Source organism: Schistocerca piceifrons, chromosome 2 (assembly GCF_021461385.2).
Source record: "Schistocerca piceifrons isolate TAMUIC-IGC-003096 chromosome 2, iqSchPice1.1, whole genome shotgun sequence".
NCBI classification, from domain to species: Eukaryota; Metazoa; Arthropoda; class Insecta; order Orthoptera; family Acrididae; genus Schistocerca; species Schistocerca piceifrons.
Window position 1 is genome coordinate 851,541,841 of NC_060139.1, and position 22,801 is coordinate 851,564,641.

At 42.1% G+C, this 22,801-nt stretch overlaps 1 protein-coding gene across 1 annotated transcript in view; it reads right to left on the reverse strand.

Moving 5' to 3' along the window:
• The window catches only part of LOC124777370 (dehydrogenase/reductase SDR family member 11-like), a 47,489-nt gene extending 34,019 nt beyond the window's left edge, over window positions 1–13,470 (reverse strand). The window contains exons 1-2 of the mRNA XM_047252753.1: window positions 13,289–13,470; window positions 5,788–5,950 (exon numbers count right to left, since the gene is read on the reverse strand). Coding sequence (XP_047108709.1) covers window positions 5,788–5,950; window positions 13,289–13,426 — 301 coding nt within the window. The 5' untranslated portion in view covers window positions 13,427–13,470. The remainder of the gene's footprint in view (window positions 1–5,787; window positions 5,951–13,288) is intronic.
• Between the last annotated feature and the right edge of the window lie 9,331 nt (window positions 13,471–22,801).

The window sequence follows — 22,801 nt, forward strand, 5'->3', positions numbered from 1 at the left end:
TACGCAAAGATGTGGTACACGGAAGTACTAAGGAATGAAAAGATACACCTGAAGCTCTCTAACGCTATAGCTGCTGCGATAAGGAATAACTCAGTAGGCAGTGCAGTTGAAGAGGCACTTACAAAGCTGGAAGGAAAAACATAGGTACAAACAAGGTAACTGTGAAGAAACCATGCGTGACAGAAGAAATACTTCAGTTAATTGACGAAAGAAGGAATTACAAAACGTTGAGAGACGGTCAGAAATGTTGAAATACTAGTCACTCAGGAACGACATACATCGGAAGTGCAGGGAAGCTAAGGCGAAATAGGTGCTTGAAAAATGTGAAGAAATCGAAAAAGAAATGACTGTCGAAAGTACTCTGACTCCGCACACACAAAAGTCAAAAGAACCTTCGGTAAAGTTAAAAGCAAGGATGGCAACATTAATAATGCAATGGGAATTCCGTTGTGAAGTGCAGAGCAAATAGGTGGAAAGAGTATATCTAAAGACTACACGAGGGGGAAGACTTCTCTGATGACGTAATATAAGAAACAGGAATCGATATAGAAGAGATAGGGGATCCAGAGTTAGAATGACAATTTAAAAGAGCTTAGGAATACTTAAGATCACCGAGCGAGGTGGCGCAGTGGTTAGACACTGGACTCGCCTTCGGGAGGACGACGGTTCAATCCCGCGTCCGGCCACCCTGATTTAGGTTTTCCGTGATTTCCCTAAATCGCTCCAGGCAAATGCTGGGATGGTTCCTTTCAAAGGGCACGGCCGACTTCCTTCCCCGTCCTTCCCTAATCCGATGAGACCGATGACCTCGCTGTCTGGTCTCTTTCCCCAAACCAACCAACCAACCAAATTAAGATCAAATAAGGCAGAATGAATAGATAAGAGTCCATCAGAATTTTTGAAATCGCTGAGGGAAGTGGGAACAAAACGACTATTCACATTGGCTTATAGAATGGATGAGTCCTGCGATATATCATCTGACTTTCGAAAAACATCATCCACACAATTCCGAAGATTACGAGAGCTGGCAAGTGCGAGAATTATCGCACAATCAGCTTAACAGCTAATGCTTCCAAGCTGCTGACAAGAATAACATACAGAAAAATCGAAAAGGAAATTGACGGTGTGTTAGACGACGAGCAGTTTGGCTTTAGGAATGATAAAGGCACCAGAGGCAGTTCTGAGGTTGCAGTTGATAATCGAAGCAAGATTAAATAAAAATCAAGGCACGTTTATTGGATCTGTCGACCTGCAAAGATCGTTCGACAATGTCAAAGGGAGCAAGACGTCCGAAATTCTAAAATAAGAGTAGGGATAAACTACTCGAAAAGACGGGTAATATCCAATATACACAACAGCCAAGAGGAAACTGTTGGAGTGGAAGACCAAGAACGAAGTTTACGGATTAAAAAGTGTGTAAGAGATGGATGTAGTCCTTCGCCCCTACTGTTCATCGAAGAAGCAATGACTGGCATAAAGGAAAAGTTCAAGAGTGGAATTAAAATTCAAGGTGAATGGATATCAATAATAAGATTCGCTGATGACGTTGCTGTTCTAAGTAAAAGTGAAGAATAATTACAGGATCTGCTGAACCGAATAAACTGGCAAATTAGTACAGAGTATAGATTTACAGGAAATCGAAGAAAGACCAAACTAATGAGAAGTAGTAGAAATGAGGAAAGCGAGACAGGATTGGTGATCATTAAGTAAATGAAGTTAGGGACTTCTGCGATCTAGGCAGCGAAACAACCCATGACGGATGGAGCAAGGAGGGCATGAGAAGCAGACTACCACTGGCAAAAAGGGCGTTCCTGGCCACGAGAAGTCTCCTAATATTAAACACAGATCTTAATTTGATGAAGAAATTACTGAAAAATTACTACGTTTGGAGCTCAGCAATGTACACTAGTGAAACATGGACTCATCATCTTGATGTTGCAGCTCTTTTGCCTGTGTTTGCTTTAACAATAACATATGTTTTTTAGTGGGTTCCGCCTTTAGCAAAACACTATTTTGTTTTTGTCCTAGACATGGACTGTTGGTAAACAAGGACAGAAGAGAATCGAAGCATTTGAGATGTGGTGCTACAGAGGAATGTTGAGAATTAGGTGGACTGACGAGGTAAGGAATGAGAATGTTTTCCATAGAATCGGCGAGAAAAGGAATATGTGAAAAACACTGACGAGAAGAAGAGACAGGATGGAAGGACACTTGATAAGACAACATGGGATAACTTCCATAGTACTAGAGGGAGGCTGTAGAGGGTAAAAACTGTAAAGGAAGGATTTTATGCAGTAAATAACTAACTACGTCTGTTGCAAGTGCTATTCTGAGATGAAGAGTTTGGCACAAGAGAAGAATTCGTGGCAGGCCGCATCAAAACAGTCAGAAGACTGATAACGGGAAAAGAAAAAAATAATTAAATTCTGATACATTAATAACCAGTGTAACCCCCAGAATGCTGAACGCAAGCGAGCAAACGCGCATGCATTGTGTTGTATGCATTGTGTTGCTTAGGTGCCAGATGTCAGTTTGTGGGATGAAGTTCCATGCGTGTTGCACTTGGTCCCGCAGTACGGGGACTGTTGATTAATCCTGTTTGTGGTTGACGCTGGAGTTGTCGTCCGATGATGTCCTATAAGCGCTCGATTGAAGACATATCTGGCGTTCGAGCAGGCCAGAAAATATGTTGACTCTCTGTAGAGTATGTTTTTGTTACAACAACGGTATATGGGCGAGAGTTATCCTGTTGGAAAACACCTCCTGTAATGCTGCTCATGAATGACAGCACAACAGGTCGAAGCACCAGACTGACGTACAAATATGCAGTCAGGGTGCGTGAGATAACCACGGGAATATACCTACTGTCATACGAAATCACATCTCAGACCACACCTCTAGGAGTAGGTCAAGCGGGTCTATCACGCTGACATGTTGGGTGCAGGTCTTCTACCAGCCTCGTCCTGACCAACACACGGCCATCACTGGCACTAAGGTAGGTCTGGCTTTCATTAGAAAACACAATAGATCTCCACGCTTCTATCCAATGAGTTCTCGCTTGGCACTACTGAAGTGGCAAAAGGCGGTGTTTTGGCATCAGTGGAACGCACGCTACAGGGCACCTGGTTCGGAGATGTCCTTGAAATAACAGATTTGTAACAGTTCGTTGTGTCACTGTTGTGTCGACTGCTGCTCAAATTGCCGCTTCAGATGCAGTGCAGTGCGCCAAAGCCAAACGCCGAAAACGATGAGTTTGCCTCGGTAGTGCCACGTGGTCGTCCGGAGCTTGTCTTGTGATCTTACATTCTTACGAACACCGTTCCACCAATCGGCTACCTTTCTGCCAAGCCTTTCTGCAGTATCGCAGGAGGAACATCCAGCTTCTCGTGGCCCTATTACACGACCTCGTTCAAACTATGCGAGGTACAGACAATGGTGTCTTTGTTGGTTCAAAGGCGTTCTTGACTAACAGCATCCCACCAAATCCAATATCAAAGGTACCTAACGCTAACGACCGTTACAGCATGTATTTAAAACAAACCTGATTTGCATCTTCATAGTGGCGCTATTGGCGGCACTATTATGCGACTGGCACGAAATTTGAATATACATCATCTCTCAACTGTAGGAAAACGCCTACCAACTTTCGTTTAGGTGGCACAACGTCTTACTTGGTGTTGCAATTTTTTTTTCTGTCAATGTACTTGTCAGGCCAACTTTTTACTGTGTGGTGCATCAAACTGTATCTGTTGGATAGGATGGAGAGCAATGTGCAGCTGTTTCCTGATGATGCTGCGGTGCACTGGAAGGTGTCGTCGTTGAGTGACTGTAGGAGGATACAAGATGACTTGGACAGGATTTGTGATTGGTGTAAAGAATGGCAGCTAACTCTAAATATAGATAAATGTAAATTAATGCAGTTGAATAGGAAAAAGAATCCCGTAATGTTTCAATACTCCATTAGTAGTGTAGCGCTTGACACAGTCACGTCGATTAAATATTTGGGCGTAACATTGCAGAGCGATATGAAGTGGGACAAGTATGTAATGGCAGTTGTGTGGAAGGCGGATACTCGTCTTCGGTTCATTGGTAGAATTTTGGGAAGATGTGGTTCATCTGTAAAGGAGACCGCTTAGAAAACACTAATACGACCTATTCTTGAGTACTGCTCGAGCGTTTGGGATCCCTATCAGGTCGGATTGAGGGAGGACATAGAAGCAATTCAGAGGCGGGCTGCTAGATTTGTTACTGGTAGGTTTGATCATCACGCGAGTGTTACGGAAATGCTTCAGGAACTCGGGTGGGAGTCTCTAGAGGAAAGGAGGCGTTCTTTTCGTGAATCGCTACTGAGGAAATTTAGAGAACCAGCATTTGAGGCTGACTGCAGTACAATTTTACTGCCGCCAACTTACATTTCGCGGAAAGACCACAAAGATAAGATTAGAGAGATTAGGGCTCGTACAGAGGCATATAGGCAGTCATTTTTCCCTCGTTCTGTTTGGGAGTGGAACAGGGAGAGAAGATGCTAGCTTTGGTACAAGGTACCCTCCGCCACGCACCGTATGGTGGATTGCGGAGTATGTATGTAGATGTAGATGTATTATTCCTGGTTGCTTCAAGTTTTCTTTTAAAACGCCGATTCATTTTATTGTTTCAGTTTTAACTTGACGGAGACTTTTATTCCAGAAACCGTTAGTTGATTTGGTTGATTACTTTTTTTCAAATTTTTCAATGGAATTTTAGCCTCCGTTTATTCGTGTCCGAATAAATATTGGTACACTTTTCAATTTCTTTGTTTGCTCTTGGTCTGTTTGAACCATCTTTAGTATAATTTAGACCTACAGTTTTCCTGATAACTTTTCTTTTTCTCTTTCGGATTTCTTCAATGTCCATCTTTCTGTTTAAAATGGGTGTTACGGGCCCGATTAAGGAACATCTGGTTTGATGAGTCTGTTATAACGTCACAGTTTCGTGTATTTTGAAATGAATATTTTGTTACAGATATTTTTTAAATCTCGAAAGCTATTTCCACTTTGTAACAGCGAATTTGGTAACCAGTGTTTTTCAGACCACTTTCCTGAATGAGCAAGTCTATCGCTTTTTCCATATTTAGCTTTTAGAATTTTTGGAGCCAATTTGTTACTACACATGTGTTTTGTTTTGTAAAATGTTATGGTTCAAATGGCTCTGAGCACTATGGGACTTAACATCTGAGGTCATCAGTCCCCTAGAACTTAGAACTACTGAAACCTAACTAACTTAAGGACATCACACACATCCATGCCCGACGCAGGATTCGAACCTGCGACTGCAGCAATCGCGCGGTTCCAGACTGACGCGCCTAGAACCGCTTGGCCACTCCGGCCGGCTAAAATGTTACTTGGAGCCGTAGTATTTATACTGTTTGTTCTTGCGTTGTTTGAAAGTCATGTTTCATTTATTTATTTCAGTACGCCTTCAGACGACTGTATTATCTAAATGTGTCATAAAAAAAGGAAAGTTCCCTTTTACTAGTAAATTAATGGTCGTGAGCATGTTATTGTGCGACACTGTCTTGACCATCAACTGTGTACTTTCGCTGTGATAAGTTCCATCAAAATTGATGAAAGTAGTGTCTGTGGATGAGCATTTTACAACATGTATCTTGTTGCGCTCCAACGGTTGACAACATCGGCGGATCTTGAGAGCAGCTTAACAGACTCATGCTTTTATCAGAATGAGTAAAAATTGCAGCCATCATACTGTATGGTTTCGTAAGAACTTTTCGGAAGACACTCGCATACTTACACGTCAGATCGCCCTCAGTGATCACGCCAGCGTTGTTGATTAAAATGTCGACGCCGGACAGGTTTTCTTTGATCCACTTGAACGCTGCCAGTACACTCTTCTCGTCTGCAACATCGCCCTGAATAGCGTGCAGTTTACCAGGGGCGTCCTTCAGAGCGAGTGCCTGTAAGAAAAGAAGCAAACAGCGGATGAAGCGCTGTGACTCACAGGATTCTAGCAGAGCCAGGGCCGCAAGGAACAGTGGTGCTCACGTTCCACAGTAGGAAATCAGTAATGATTAAATGTCGTATGCATTCTTTTGGACAATGCTTAAAGTGAGTACTTTAATGTGAAAGTGCTTAAACGCTTCTTGCGGTATGTCATACCTGAACGACTATCTGTTTTTACCACTAAATATATCTAAAGGGTAATAAGTTACAGCTGACACTGTAAACAATACAATTAATTAGAAAAATATTGCTCAGTATAATGAAAAGACTTCTACCTGAGACAGTCTAATTACCTTCGCTACAGTTAGTGTTACGTGCAGCAATGTATAATGCCGCAAGTTAAAAGCTGGCTTTCCTGCCTATCACCCAAAAAAAAAAAAAAAAAAAAAAAAAAATTGGTTCGCTAAAAGCTGAACTAACTTCACTGCACTTTGTGTTTCGCGCAATCATTAGAATTCACAAACATCCACAGAGTGAAAGTCAAAATCAAAAGTGAAAATAACGCGTTTCCATCTCTTTTCACTTAGGATCCCACAGATTTTGGACTATTACTGCCACCCTGACACACATTGATTAACGAAAGGAAAACAGTGGTCAGGTAACTACTTCTGTTTACAGATGTTTACATTTCCTGTCAGCAAGAAAAGCTGTTTGCAGTCTTAGGAAATGTCATACAGGTTGCCCACTTATCGCAATGATGACTGTAATTCGTGGCGAAGAAGCAATGACAAAACGTTAAGCAATAAATACAACTGCAATAGCGAGAAAGGAATGCTTTAATGAGCCACTGACTGGATGAAACCCAAAAGATCAGTGACAAAGGTTGGATGAAGGTAGAAATGTGTGGTAAAAATTACAACGGCGGTTGGGAAAACACAGCGGAAGAAATAAAGGAACTCGGTTATCCATCAAGTAAAAGAATACCATAGTACAGGGCACGTAAGGAGCAGATTACTGAGTGAGAAAGAGTTTCTGTTACAAAAGATGCTTTCTTGCATCGAATGTAAAGGGTGAACTGACAAAGAAGTTATTGGTAGTGTACGATGAGAGCACAGTACTGCATAATACAACCTAAATCATGGGGGAAAATCCACAGGAAAAGATAGAGGTATTATTTTAAATGCAGCATCACTGAAGGGAGTTAAAAATGAAGAGCACAGGTGACGTAATAAGTGAACACGTACGGGAAAGAATTCACTTGGAAGGGAATCTAACAAGTTCGAATGACACGTTTTAAAATTCGGTGTTGTACCTCTCCTGCCATCAATGAAGGTCATTTGTCTATGAATCTCCGCATTGGTTTACAATGCCAGTTTGCAGTATAGCAGCACAAACCGTTGGAGAAACGATTCCATGTCACCGACAATAATGGCCATCAGAGTCACAAGTCATCACCAAGTTATTATTTGACATAAGTCCAAATTTCGTTAGAGACTGAACGTCATAAGCTGTACTGACAGAGCCATATTTCCCAAAATAGAAGTTGCTGTTTTGTTCATTTTTCCTTTATTCGTTATCGAAGTGCAAACGTAGAGTTTCAGTGAAGTAATTAAAGCACAGGTAGATGGAATAGTGAACAGACTTGACACGGGCAACATCTAGGAATACTGCTTCATTTTCGGTGCATCCACATTGCAGTAGTCCAACATTAAAGACCACAGTTATCAGATATGAAATGTGACAACAACAGGAATATGAACTTAGTAATGAAAACTTTGACACTCATATAAAAGGATGTATTCTAGTGCAGAAAGTTGGTTGTTGGCAACAGAGTGAAAACGAGTTGTGAAATGCACTATTACTCGATTAACACGGTTGTTCCATGGGTAAGTTGCTGCTAGTTTCTTTGCTTCTTCGGATTAAACGTCTGTTGTGCTTCCTGAAAACAAATGTAAAATTTGTTAAACACTTCATTGAAACTCTACGTCTGCACTCCTGAATACCGGCGCAGCTATTATTCAACTATGTGTAGACTTTAGGACCAGACTTTATCGCAGCAGCTGCTTTTTCCACTATGTCTGGAAGCGTTGAGGAAGACGGTAGTCCATAAAAAATGAGTCTGGTCACTGTTACACATGCGTTCCTTTCTTATATTTTCGTGTTTAATAAACATGTTCACATCTGCTGCAAATGATTCTGCTGTCTGCATTATAATACGGGTTTCTTCCATGTGTTAGCTAGCGAAGACTATAATGTGCCTACACATTCTTCTTCGAAGGCACCCACGTACTCGCAACGAGGTTTAAAGTAGTCCGGAAGAACAGCTGTAGCCGCTTCGAGAGTCCACACTTGATAGTGCCAATTACGCACAACTGATCCATTGTTCTTATCTGTATCAAATCATGCTCTTACTCCTTTAAAGTCTTATTCCTATAAAGTCTTCAGTTTTGGTGTTAAGTTTCCTTCGACGGACATGCATCCTGCCTTTAGCACAACACGTAATCACCTCCTAGATACATTTCGAAAGAAAGCAGCTATCACGACCCATTAGTTTCCTAAAAGAATTCTAACTGCGGCTATTGCAGTCCTCATAAATACTGTCCCGTGTCCGCTCATCAGCGCGCCACAGTACGCTTGTCGTGGTGTTTTTGGGGATTAAGGTGCTCATTCACGTTGCCTTATGTTTCCTTCAGCTACTGGACGTCACATTTCGGAACTTCTCTTTCATCTTCATTAGTGTCACAATCACTATTCCTCTCCAAAGCGCCTGTATGAATTTTTGCGCTTTGAATTGTGCATGTAATGTGCATGAAAACAACTCATCCTCTACTCCACTCCTCTCACCTTTTCACTTAGCAGTTGCCAACGCCCACACGATTCATTGGCTTCCACTCACTCACAGCTGCCGTTGTACGCGCGCTGCACTATCAAACACAGTAACAGCCCCTCTCTCACTGTGTACAGAGATACAAAAGAGCGAGGCTAGTACTGTGACCTGCAGATGGCGTTGTCACATGCATATGTACTTTTACAGGTGAGTGACATTAATAGCTGAGGTCTTTCTAATTTTTCTAAACCGAGAGAAATCGTCAGACGTAAAGGTAACCTCAGGCGTATCCCAAGGGATCGTTGGAGCTCCCAATAACCAGCAAGCCTTTGCCCGAACTTGGGGATCGGAGGCTCGTCTATCCTGTGAAGTAACATAGATGGAGATCTGTGGCTTCTCTGCCGAAAGAGCACAATGCTGATACAATCACAAGTGTTTAGGAGCACACCATTCAACGTGTATTGTTGCATGTAGAGTTCCACAGCAGACTATGCCTATGTGTTCACATGTTGACCCAATGATATCGTCAGTAACGATTGCAGTGGACACAGGACCAGCGGAATTCGACCGTCGATCAATGGAAACCTGTTAGCTCTTCTGGTGAATCACATTTTCGATACTCTAGGTCGATAGTCGTCTCCACAAACGACGTCATCGAGCTGAACAGCAGCTCGAAACGTACAACGCTTAACGGACGCAAGCTTTTGGAAGCAATATTATGCTGTGGGAGACATTCTCCGCTTATATGGGACCCACGGTATCAATCGATGATACGCTGACAGCTGCGAATCACTTGCGTCTCTTCATGCTTGATGACTTCCCCGACGTCCATGTTATCTTTCAGCAGTATAATTTTCCGTGTCTCGGAGCCACCACCGTGCTACCGGAGTTTGAGGAGCTCTATCGTGAATTCGCATTGATGTCTCGGCGATTAAGTTCGCCTGATGTAAATCCTGTAGAACCCATAGGGGTCGCTATCGAGCGCCATTATCGCGTACGCGAATTACACTAGGCCTGTCTATGTGTAGACATCTAATGCCTAATATTTCCAGAAAGTTACCAACACACTGTCGGATCCCTGATACGCAGAATCAGTGGTGTATTTTGTTCCAAAGACTGACAAAAAAGCTATTATGCAGTGGCCACTTTTACAGATGAGTGGCATTAATAGCTGAGGTCATTCTAATTTTTCTAAACCAAGAGAAATCGTCAGACGTAAAGGTGACTTCAGGCGTATCCCAAGGGATCGTTAAAGGACAGTTGATTTCCAGAATATGTATAAATGACGGGGTGGACATCGTCAGAAGTTCCATGAGGTTTTTCGCGCTTGATTGCGTTATGTACAGAGAAGGCGGAGCGCTAGAAAAGCAAAGCGAGATACAGGACGGCGTGCAGAGGATCGACACTTGGCGCTGGAGTCGGAAGTTTATCCTCAACATACACAAATGCAACATACTGAGCGTAAACACACGGAAAGATCCGTAACTGCATGATTGCACGATTTCAAAACGAACACTGGAAGCATCAAGTCCGTTTAATAATACGTGCCAGTACACGTCAGCATTGATTTAAAGAGGAACACCCACATAAAGCCAACCGCAGGTAAGGCAGATGATAGGCTGAGATATACTGAAAGGTGTACTCCATCCACAACGAAGCTAGCCTATATTGTTGAGAAGAACGGTGTAATGTTCCTTCAGACATGCATGCATGTTCTTAGCAACACAGGCACTGTAAATTCATATTTTTCTGCCGGCATCAGATAGCGACATTCAATTAAAATGTCCTCCCCTGTGTAGGAATTACGTAATGTGTGTATGAGTATAGACTGCGACGCAGGAAGGACGACATATAGAAATATGAGTCTAGCTATGAGTCGTGCACGAATAGCCAAAGCGGATAAGGTGACCACTCGAGCAGAGTGGGAAACCCAGGTCCATGTGCCGATCGAGTAAAAATTTTCACTGTTGTCATTGCCTTATATAGCTGATGGTTGTCACCATTCGGGACTGCGAATACAGTTCGTGTAAATATTTTTACCAGATAGGACTGACAGAGGAAGTGAAAAACGTCGAAAGGAGAGCAGCGCTTTCTCCACTGGTTCACTTAGTAAACGCGAAAGAATAGGGAAAGATGCTCAGCCCAATAGTGACAGATGTTGCAAGAGAGTTCTCTGTATGAAGGCGTGTTTTATTATTAAAATTTCGACAGTGTACATTAGTAGAAGTATCAACCGAAACATTGCTTCTCCCTAAATATATTCCCTCTAAAGACTCTGAAGCAAAAATTCAAGAGATGCGAGCTCACAAGGAGGCTTACGAACTATCTTCTTCACTCACACTATTGGTGACTGGAGCAGGGAAGGGGTATCATCCGCCACACTTAGAGTACACGAGATGTGTGAGAAAAGTAATGAGACTGACAACAGTGCAAGCAATGTGGCAACACTGTATTGTTCTATTTGTGTAGACCAGTGTGTTCATCCCTTCCACAGTCAGGCATAGTCCGCGTTTCAGCTCGCTTCTGCCATGTGATGATTTTTGTGTTTTGTTTGGTGTTACGAAAATGGAACAGCGGAATTTAGAGCAGTGATACGCTACCAAGTAATGTGTCAAAGTTCGCCTGTTTAGCTAGGTGGTAACGTGCTCGCCTCCCATGCAAGCGGGCGCGGGTTCGATACCGGAGATTTTCTCCGTTCGGGGAGTGGTTGTTGTGTTGTCCTCATCATCATTTCATTCTCATCACCGGCGCGCAAGTCGCCCAATGTGGCGCCGACTGAAATAGGGCTTGCACTTGGTGGCCGAACTTTCCCAGATGGGGCCTCACAGCCAACGAAGCTGTATACGCTCATTTCATTCTTTCTGTGTTAAACTTGGGGAATCCGCGACTGCGACCTTTGAAGAGTGGGAAAAGCCCTATAGGGAACATTATTAACCAAATGTACAAGTTGTTCGCTGGCCCAATGCATTTTTGGAAGACCGAGTATACGTTGAAAACGAACCTCGCTGAGGGAAATTTTCAGTTTCAAAAATCGACGAAAACGTTCGTGCTCTTGTGAGATAAGACCTACGATTAACAATAAGGATGATATGTGACCTGTTAAACTCTTTCACCACATATCAAATTTTGACCAAAAATTTGCACATGCCAAGTTTGTGCCAAAAAATGTGCCGAAAAACCTCACAACTGAGCAGAACAGTCGGAGAAACGCGTGCGTTAATCTTCTTGAAAGGACAGCCAATGATCACGAATGGTTCAGTGGTGTGACCGCAGGTGATGAATCTTGGATTTTTTAGTATAGTCATGAGACAAAGCCGCAAAGTCAGGGGTGGCACACTGAGACATCTCCTGGACCGAAAGCTCAAAAGAGCAGATCAAAGATCAAAACAATGCTGATTTGCTTTTTTGACAGCAGGGGTATCGGGCATAATGAATTTGTTCCTCCAGGACAAACTGTGAACCAAGCGTTTTGCAAAGATATCCTTGAAATGTTCTGTAAAAGGACCAGTCGAGTGAGACTGACATTGCAGACAAGTGAATGCTGGATCATGACAATGTCCCCTGTCACACCACCACTTCCACGACGGAATTTTTCGCCTCAAAAGGCATGCCTGGTGTTCCACAGCACCCCTGTTCTTCTAATCTGAGTCCTTGTGACTTTTTTTTTTCTTTTCTTTACCGAGCGAGGCGGCGCAGTGGTTAGACACTGGACTCGCATTCGGGAGGACGACGGTTCAATCCCGCGTCCGGCCATCCTGATTTAGATTTTCCGTGATTTCCCTAAATCGCTCCAGACAAATGCCGGGATGGTTCCTTTGAAAGGGCACGGCCGACTTCCTTCCCCATCCCTCCCTAATCCGATGAGACCGATGACCTCGCTGTCTGGTCTCCTTCCCCAAAACCACCCACTTTTTTCTTTTCTCGAATATGAAAAATGTCTTCAAAGGACGTCATTTTGGGACTCTGGAAAAGATTGAAAAGAATGTGACCAGCATGTTAAAGGCTCTACCACTTGAAGCTTCTCAGCGCTGCAAGCAAGGATGGGAACTACTACTCCTCTGGTGTATAACTGCAGAAAGGATTTTGAAGGTAACAATATTATTGTTTGAAAAAAAAATAATAAAAACTTTGGTAGATAATACAAACAGTGTCAGTACATCTCTTACATCCCTCGCAGATGTAGCTGTATGCTCATAGTTATATTTTAAGCGCGTTTCCAGTCAGTTTCACCCTTTAGAACTTGTCTTTTATGTAAAAACCCTTTACAAAACAAGAATAGGTCAGTGGGACAAGTGCTGCGGTATTCTGGAACTGCTGACATGGAACTGGAAGGAGTATAACAGAGAAAATGGGATCTCAAACGAGAAGGAGCATATGCAGAATAAAGGAATGGTGATTTTTCGTGTAATAGGTAAGAAAGAGACCAATGACTGTCAGTCACTATGTAGTTGAAAGAGAGAGAGTACTGAAAGAAATGGACTGAGTGGTTGGGTTACGGGAGGTGTGTTTTCTGGGAAACGCCCACCTTGACCCTGTCGACCCTCCTTGCCAGGCCGACGACGGTGAGTCCGTGTCTGAGCAGCGCCTGTGTGATGGCGGCGCCGATGCCGGAGCTGGCGCCTGTCACCAGCGCGACGCGGCCTGCGTACGTCTCGATGCCCATGCCTGCTGCTGTTGGCTGCCCTGATGCGAGTGACTACCAAGGCCGGCCCCACTAACTTTATATAGACGTGGCCTCCGGCGCCGGGGAAAAGTGCTGCGTCACCATCATTCCCCTCCGCAGCGAGAGCTCGTGTTCCACGCGGATACACCTTAAGACTGACAAGGAAGGCTGGTATCTGCATACTCCCTCTGGCACTACCTTATCGCCATTTACTTCGTCTTCTCGTTGATCTTGAGGTGTAGCGCCGTATAACGATCCTGCCTTGGAGGCGGTTAAGTGGGAGATGTGTCTTTGTCAGAGCTGGATAGTGACAGATGGTAACGCGAGATTGGACGCGCACGTAGTTTATGTATCAGCCGATAGAGGACAATATTGGATAGGGGGACTGAGATTTTAGTTTCGATTGTGCCCACTAGAGTGCACTAAAGTAATAGAATGTTTTTCATAGACTGTTCTAGTATTTTCATAAAGTGTTATTATATCTTTTTGTGTATGTAAAATGTTGTGAATGTGTTTTAGCGGTATGAATGATGCGTGAGTGTGGTTTAAGGTTAATATGAAGATAATTGTTTAACGAGTTATGTAGTAGGATTTAGTGTGGGAACATTTCGAAGAAGTATGGATATTGACAAAGGGGATTTTTGTAGAATAGATTTGTTACGTAAGTTTATGGTAAAGGGAAAGTTAATTCAGGTACAAATAATTTTATGCATAAACAAAACTTCAGCATATTAGATAATGACGTCGGTAAAAAGTGCAGTCGTTAGGTTTACTATTTTGCGATTGGTTATTGAAGAAAAGCGCGGATTGGCGCGGGAGAATGTTGTTTTGCTATTGACTGTTGAGTAAACTGACGAATGGTAAAGCAATATTCTTCGCGCGCCTTTCTCTGCTGGTAGAGAAGACAGAGGTATTCTAGAGAAGTGTGGGAGCCTAGCCATGAAACAGATCGGACGTGTGTAGTAGTAGTTCCGATGGAAACGGTTAAGTTGTCGGATCTAACAGTGTTTCACACATCAAAAGTGTGGTAAAGTGAGAGCATAATTATTCCGACGGGCGTGTAGAAATTTCGGAATTTTTTGACGAGAAAAGACATATCTTCCGCGTGGCGTATTGAGTAGGTCGGTGGCTAAAAAACTGTGACTGCATTTGGTACCGACAGACTTAATATTTGGCGAGCATTCTCAATCAAAAACAATCAGTATTTTTGTAGCTATTACGTTTTCGGGAAATGCAACACCATAAACTTGCTAACGTGAGTGCAAGGGATTGTGAGTGACTGTTTTAAGACTAGCACGGGCTTGGCAGTGATACTTGTTCATCTAAGTTTCAGAATATATTAATTAAGGACAACATTTCCAACCTTTCATTTCGTGTGAAAACTTTCTCCCGTAACGTAGATTAGTGACTTTAATTGCAGCCTGTTTCACGTCGAAGTACAGTAGCTTTCGCTCGGCATCCCTACTGATGATATGCTGAGACAATTTTCACAGGTAGGTGCAGGTTCGTCTTAAAGGGACGGAAGGAATCGCGCCGCCGCGATCTGCCGGATGATAGGCAAAAAAATAACAAGTTCACGAACTAGCTGTGAAATGCGCACTTTTGGACGTCAATGAAGTCCTAAAATCTAAATATCTCGGAGAAATCATTCAAAAGACTGGAATGACCAAACGAGCAAACAATTAACTCTCCATTAAAGTTACTTTTTTTTAATCATCAGTCTTCTGACTCGTTTGATGCGCCCCACAACGAATTCCGGTGCTGTATCTCTTTTCGTAGATTCAGCAGAGAACTTCCTCATCCTTTATCTTGACAGTCAATTTAATTTTCGACTTTCTTATGATCATCATATTTGAATGCTTCGATCACCTCCTATTCAAGTTTTCCCACAGTCCATGATTCACTACCATAGAATGCTGTGCTCCAAACGTACATTTTTAGAAATTTCTTCCTCAAATGAAGACATGTGTTTCATAATATTATATTTATTTTGCCGAGAAACGCCATCTTTGCTAGTTTTATTCTGCTTTTTATATCCTCCTTGCTTCGTCTGTTATGAGCTACTTTGCTTCAAAGGTGGCAGAATTCCTTAACTTCGTCTACTTTTTGATCACCAGTTCTGATGTTAAGCTTCTCACTCTTCCCATTTGTGCTACTACTCGTTGCTTCAGTCTTTCTTCCGTTTATTTTAAGTCCATATCCTGTACGCATTAGACCGTTCATTCCATTCAACAGATGCCATAATTCTTATTCGCCTTCAATAGGACAGTAATATCATCAGCGAATCTTATCATTGATATCCTTGTACCCTGAAGTTTAATCCCACTCTTGAACCTGTCTTTTATTTCTGTTATGGGTCCCTTTCTTAGACCCATTTTAATTGCAGCATTTCATTCTTGGGCTACTAGTGTTATTGTCCCTTCTTGGTTCTTGTATGTACTGTGTTTTACCTATCGTTCTTACTCTTGTTTTTCTCAAAACTTCGAACATCTTGCACCACTTTATTTTGTCGAATGCTTTTTCTAGGTCGAAAAATCGAAGGAAAGTTTCTTGAATTTTCTTCACTCTTGCATTCACTACAAAGTTCAACGTCAGGATTGCCCAAATTGATCCTCATATAACAGATCCTCTCAGTTTCCATTCTTCTGCATGTTGTTCTTGTCAGAACTTGGATGCATGAGATGTTAATCAGATTGTACGATAGATTTCGCACTTACCTGTTCGAACTGTTGTCGGAAATGTGTCGATGATAATTTTGGGAAAGTCGGATGCTACGTCGGCTGTCTCACAGCAACTTCAATATTCGTTCGATTGCCACTTTGCGCAGTGATTTTAGAAAGTCCGTTGAAAAGTTGTAAGAGGTCCGAGCAGATGTAATTTCGATGTATTGCTCATGCGCTGCCTGCGATATGCAAGGTATAAGAGAATCTCTGACCAGAGAGCAGTGTTGACTGCAATAGGAACTGTGTAGCTGCAGCAGTAAGTTGTTGCTTGTGAGCAGTCTGCTCTGGTCTGGTCTGGTGTATCGTGTTGGCTAGGCCGGTCGCCGTGCAGCGATGCCGGAGCCTGAGCATTATTGTATAAGGTAAAAAGCAGCCTCGCGCATATGTAATAATGTTATCTCAAGTCCCATGTAAATGTTTTAAAAATCTTGTAATAATAATCTTTCTCATAAAAAATAACTTTTAACAACCATTCATTTCAATTTAAAGAATTTACTAATTTCTCCAATCCATGATCATCCCGATTATTGCAAAAGAAGAATAAGTTGTTTCCTTTCATAAATGACAAATCTGTCGGCCAGCATTGCACAGGGCTGTGCCAGAAAAATTTATTGTAAGAGCAGATATATATGCGTTATCCGGCGACTTCATTGAGGTAAGAATTTTTCTCTTTTTTATTCAGAATGATCTTTCAGGGCCATGACGCAGCACTGCTGACGTCCAAAATATGCCAGGTTAAATTCACAGTCAATTATTGAAAAGTTGTAAGTGAGCGACAATTAAATTGAGAGGTTAGTTACATTGTATTATTACCAGGTTACTGAATTTATTTTTTGCTGGGACGTTACACTGAATGTGAACGACATAATTATAATTTTTACTGTTGAGAAGTTTAGGAATTTTTCTATTTTGAGGTTACACTAAATTAGAATATTATTCATATTATTTATTTTATTTTGTGGGGAGGTTACAAAGTTACCTATCCCTTCTGCATTATTTCATCTCAAGTCTTCCATCGCTCTTTTAAATTCTGACTAACACAGGACCCCCATCTATTCCATATCAACTCCAACTGTTTCTTGTAATACGTCATAAGACAATTTCTCTCCCTCAACTAGACCTTCAAAGTACTCTTTCAATCCTATCTGCTCTCTGTTCCATGTTTAAGAGTTGGACTCCACTGCACTCTTAATGTTACCACTCTTACTTTTCGTTTCACCGAAGGTTGTTTTGACTTATCTATCTTTTCTACTTTTAACCAGTTCTTCTGGCGATGATTTCTTTTTTTAATTTTTTCACGCTTTTCCTACAGCCATTTCACCTTGGCTTACCCACAATTCCTATTTATTTAATTCATAAGTGATTTATTCCTGTTTAGCCCTGAACATTTTCGTGCTTCTTATTTCGTCGATCAACTGAAGTATTTCATGTCCCACCCAAGGCTTCTTCGCGGTTACCTTCCTTGTACCAATGTATGTCTGTGCAACATCTCTGATGGCCCTTTCTAGACAAATCCACTCTTCAACTCGATTGCCTACTGTGGTATTCCTTATCGCTCTTCCTTCCACCCTGGCTCTTCCAGACGACTCTCTTAAACTTCAATTTATTCTTCATCATTTCTAAATTGTCATCTGATTCGATAACTGCTCCTGGGTACGCCTTAAAATCCAATACCTGATTACGTTTTTACTTTTTTATATTCATGAGTCAAAGCTTGGAAATATTATTATGTTTTCAAATTGTTGCTTTATCTGTTAGAAAATTTTACCATAATATGTCATAGGAACAAATTTCTTGTTATTCTTTATTGTCGTCTGTGATATAAAATGTTTGCGTTATTCTCCTATTCTTTATCTAATTATGCGGTCGTACTGTTTGGCTTTCCATTTACCAATCCGCTAAGGCTATTTGTTTGACTAAGCCTAGCTCTTTGTGTATTTCCCCTCTGTCTAAAGGGCAAGTGAACAAGACTGTACATCACAGAAGTGAAAAAAGTTCGCTAGTTTTACAATCAGTGATAAGATGTGGTACCGATAATATTATCGGCGAACATAGGTGTTGTACAAAAATGCGAATCTGCCTGTTGTTAATTTTAGTGCTCGTCGTATCCCAACCTAATTATTTTTCTCTAATTCATTAGAGCCTGTGGCTAAGTTCTTTGACCATAAGCTACATGTTTCTGTATGAGCAACATCTTTACACCTGCTATGCCTAAGTTCTTTGACCGCAGCCCACATGTTTGTATGTACACACAGTGTATTTCACGAGTGCACATCGTAATAGTGAAATACGCAGCTAAACTTTATAAAACTGAAATATGGACGTGAAAATGATAAGTGTGTAACTAAGTGGAAAAACTGTCACCACAGCGTAACTATAATAATGATGCTTCAACTTTATGTAAGTACACATATATTTTCGACAAATACTGCCTTGCCACTTACAATTGTCCCACTTGTAATCTGTTTAGTCACTAGCAAATACTTTTTTGTATTTATACAGTGATCTCCAGCAATATAAGCATGTACACGAATGTATAAACACCTGAGGATGGGCGCAAGCCCGAATCCGGTCGTGTGACAAATAAATAACCTTTTATTGTGACTGGTAGCGGAAATTTTTCTACAACCTATAAAGGAACAGTCACGGAGGGAGTTCAACAGCATCCACTATGGATAAAAATCATTCAAGTTAGTAATCACTATAAACAGAGACATACTGGTCACTTGTGGATAACAGGCTTGTACAAATAAGGGTGCTTGTAGAGATTTAATGACTGTGGCCTCAATCATTAAAATGTAGCTACTCATAGAGGTGCAGTGCGGGTGGAATATCGGTAGATATTCTAATGCGTTAATAAGGAACCGATTTACAGTAGAAAAAAATAGTTCCAATTTTGACCACCAGGTGCAAATCTGGCGCTGCAAATGCAAGAAAAACAGATAGCAATGTGTCCATATGTAATGGATTAGGAAAGGGCTGTGGGCAAAAAAAGTCAAACAAGTGAGAAAAGCATAATGTTTATTTTATTATTAACCACCACTTACACAGTCTGTTCATTATGAGCAATGGCGACGTCGACGAGATGCTACATCCATAAAACGACGTCATCAACAGTTGTTGGCAGCAGCTGCAGCGGGATCGGAGCAACGTGTTCCTTTTACTGGCCTTCATTTCACATAGAGACCGAATGTATCCCTATTAAACGAATTCTTTTAGGTATTCCCAGAGCCAAAAGTCACACTGGTTTAGGCCATGTGATATGGCAGGCCATGCATGTGGGAAACGTCTGGAGGTAACACATTCGTGGAAGGTTGCATTAAGCAAATCTTCCACTGGGCAAGCGACATGAGGTGTTGCCCCATCTTGTATGAAAACAGTGGATTACACATAGTTGAGCTCTTTCAAAGCAGGCATCATATGCTATACAAGGAGGTCTCGATAACATGTAGACGTCACGATGCACCTGACAGGCCCCCTGGCTGTAGTCTCTTCAAAGAAGGATAGACCGAGAGTGAAGGTGATTGTAAATTCACATCACACATACGTCGAGTGCAGTGGCTCTTCATGCATAACGTGCGGTTTAATAGTACCTCAAATTCGGCAATTCCGTCTGCTCACTGCAGCCCGTAACTCCATAGAATATTGCCCAGCCACATGTCATCAACTTCGACATGTGCCAGAAACCAAAGTGCAAGTTTAAAACGTTGCTGATATTTCAGTTGTTGCACCGACTGGATCTGTTGGGGTTGCCAGCGTAAAATAGACCACTAAACATACCGTACTGTTGACCGTGGAATGTACAATTCTCGTGACACTGCACGAGGAATAGCACTGCCCAGGGCACGTGCTGAATAATAACTTACAGCAACAGCAAGCTCGCCAATAGCTTCCACCTGGACAGGACACTTTTCTCTTCCAGGTGTCACACCAAGCTCACCCGTGTTTTTTCTTTAAACAGTTTAATGAAACGCAGCCCCTCTTCTGACATTTCAGTTGGCGATAGTCTCTCAGTGCAATACTGTAATTGCTGTCTTTCACATAAAACAGTTTCACTAGAAATTCACGGTCTCTTTTCTCGATAGCCACACTTTTACGTTATGACTTTTCAGATGACAGTGTCATACTAACAGTGTAGAATGGCAGCTTTGTTCATGGTAACCAAAACGGGAACTAATTTGTTTTCCAAAGTAAATCGGTTCGCTTTAATGCATTAGTATATACACCAAGTTTCGCTGTATACGATAATTACAACCCATACTGGACCTCCGTGAGTAGCTGCAATTTAATTATAACTTGAACACAAGATACGAGGGTTGGAACTTAAATAGTGGCAACTATTTATTCGCAACCGATACAAAAGTATTACATGTTTGCACCTGTTACTGTCCTTCAATGTGGTCACCAGCATTGTGTAGAACCCGTGCCAGCGATGTGGAAGGCGTAGTATACCGTCAGCAGAGCCTGTTCTGTTGATGGTGTGAATGGAGCGGTCTACTGCCTGTCGAATCTCTGGAACAGTTCTGAAGCGAATGTCACGAAGTGGTTCCTTCATCCTCGGAATCAAATCAAAGTCACAAGGACTTAAGTCCGGGGAGTATGGTGGATGGTACAGAACTTCCCAGTCCCAGCGACCGAACAGAGCAGCCACAGCTTGCGCTGTATGCGCCTTCGCATTGTCGTGCAAAATGATGGGTGGGTTGCGGAGAAAGTATCGCCGCTTCTTTCGCTAACCTGGTCGCCGGTGATGCTCCAAAAACGAACAGTAATACTGTGCATTGGCGGTCTGCCATGGACAAATGTAATGCGTTAGGATAACACCATCACAGTCGTAACGAGAATCACCATAACTTTCACCATACTGGGGCTCTGACGCACTTTCGACTTTCGCGGCGACCCATAATGACACCATTCGTTGGATTGGTGTTTCAGTTTTTGCTCGTACGATGTGGGCCATGTCTCATCCAGTGTTAGAATACGGCATAAGAAAGCCTCTCCTTCGCGCTCATTGCGCTCCAAGTGCGTCTGAGTAGTGTCGTAACGCATCTATTTCTTCACTTCCGTCAAGTCGAGCAGAACCCATCGTGATGCAATTTTTTGCATTCCCAGGCGTTCCTTCAGGATGCGAAGCACAGTCGTATACGCTAATCTGGTTTCATGAGCGAGCTCACGAATGGCGTCGATCTCTGTCCACTAATGCGGCAACAGCATGCAATTCTTCTTGAGAGACGCTAGGATGACCTGCCTGATGCATGTCTGCCACAGTTCGCCGACTTTCATTGAAGGCATTTACCCAACGTACAACTGTTCTGTACAGCAATGCCGATACCCCGCACGTCTCTTGAAGACCTTGACGACACCATCGTACTGTACCACTTCTGGCACATTCAATCTTGATCCAACTCCATTGTTCCTATTTCGAAAACACAGTGACACCGTTACGTCAGACCGCTCGCTCACAAGTGACTGTGTTTCCCTCGATTGTGCACCCGCCGGTGACGTGGAACGGGCGAGTCCATTTGCTCGGAGGTAAGGTAGGTACGACAACAACGTGTGCTATCAGCGACAATAGTAGATTCCATTTCATAGTGTCTCCACAGCACTGTTGCCACTATTTAAGTTCCAACCTACGTAGATGGAATAAAGGAGCTAAGCTGTTTATTTCAAATGTAATAACCCTTGCTGTTAATTCATTTATTTCACTGTGAGACAAGACGGTCAATGGCTTCGAGGAAAAATGTTTGCGATTTGTAACCTCCCCACAAATATTTTTAAATAAAATAAAAAGACAATATTATTTAGAAATCCTAATGGACATTGCGCTAATTGTAACCTCGCCACAATGAAATCTACTGACAATGACAATTAAACAAAAATTAGCAATCTGACTCAAATGTAAATTCTTCACAAAAATTAAAGTCAATTCAGTGACAACAAAATCTCACCGATACTGTTAATTCAATTACACCGAAATATCGGTCTTTGGCCCTGTGCAAAAAAAATCAGAATTAGATTCTTACCTCAGTATAAATGGATGTCAAATCTCTGCTCTTATTCGTGCGCACGGCTTGGAGGAACTGCATTGCAAATAATAATATTCCTTTTTTTTGTGATTTTACTGAAATTTTTCTTTAACGGAAGTGGAATGAAAGGGGAAGTGCAATTAAATCTTTAGTTCAATAAAAAAATTAAATTTTTTGAAAAATGCTTTTGAAATAAAAATTATTATTGGGGCATTTGTTGGAGACTAATTACAATAAATAAACTTTACATTATCTGTTGATTACCTTAATTTAATAATATACCTCATTTAGCCTCTTGACCAGAATGCCATGTCGACGCTACCCGACTCCTTACACACACATCTCCACTCGAATGAACTGCTCTACATGACGACTACTACTGCACTGCACTGCACGACTACTACTAGCGAACTGCTCGCAACTAAATCGAGCTACCGACTCGCAACGACTACTGACAGAGTACTGCTCTGCATAGCGACAACAAGCGAACTGCTCGCAACACTCGCGCGGTCAAGCGCATACTCTCTGGTCAGAGACGCTGCAATGTCTCGCCATCGCTGCTACGTTACATACGTGTTTCATAACCCTCCACTGGGGGGGCAAAAATTTGGCAGCGATGGTGAGTCATT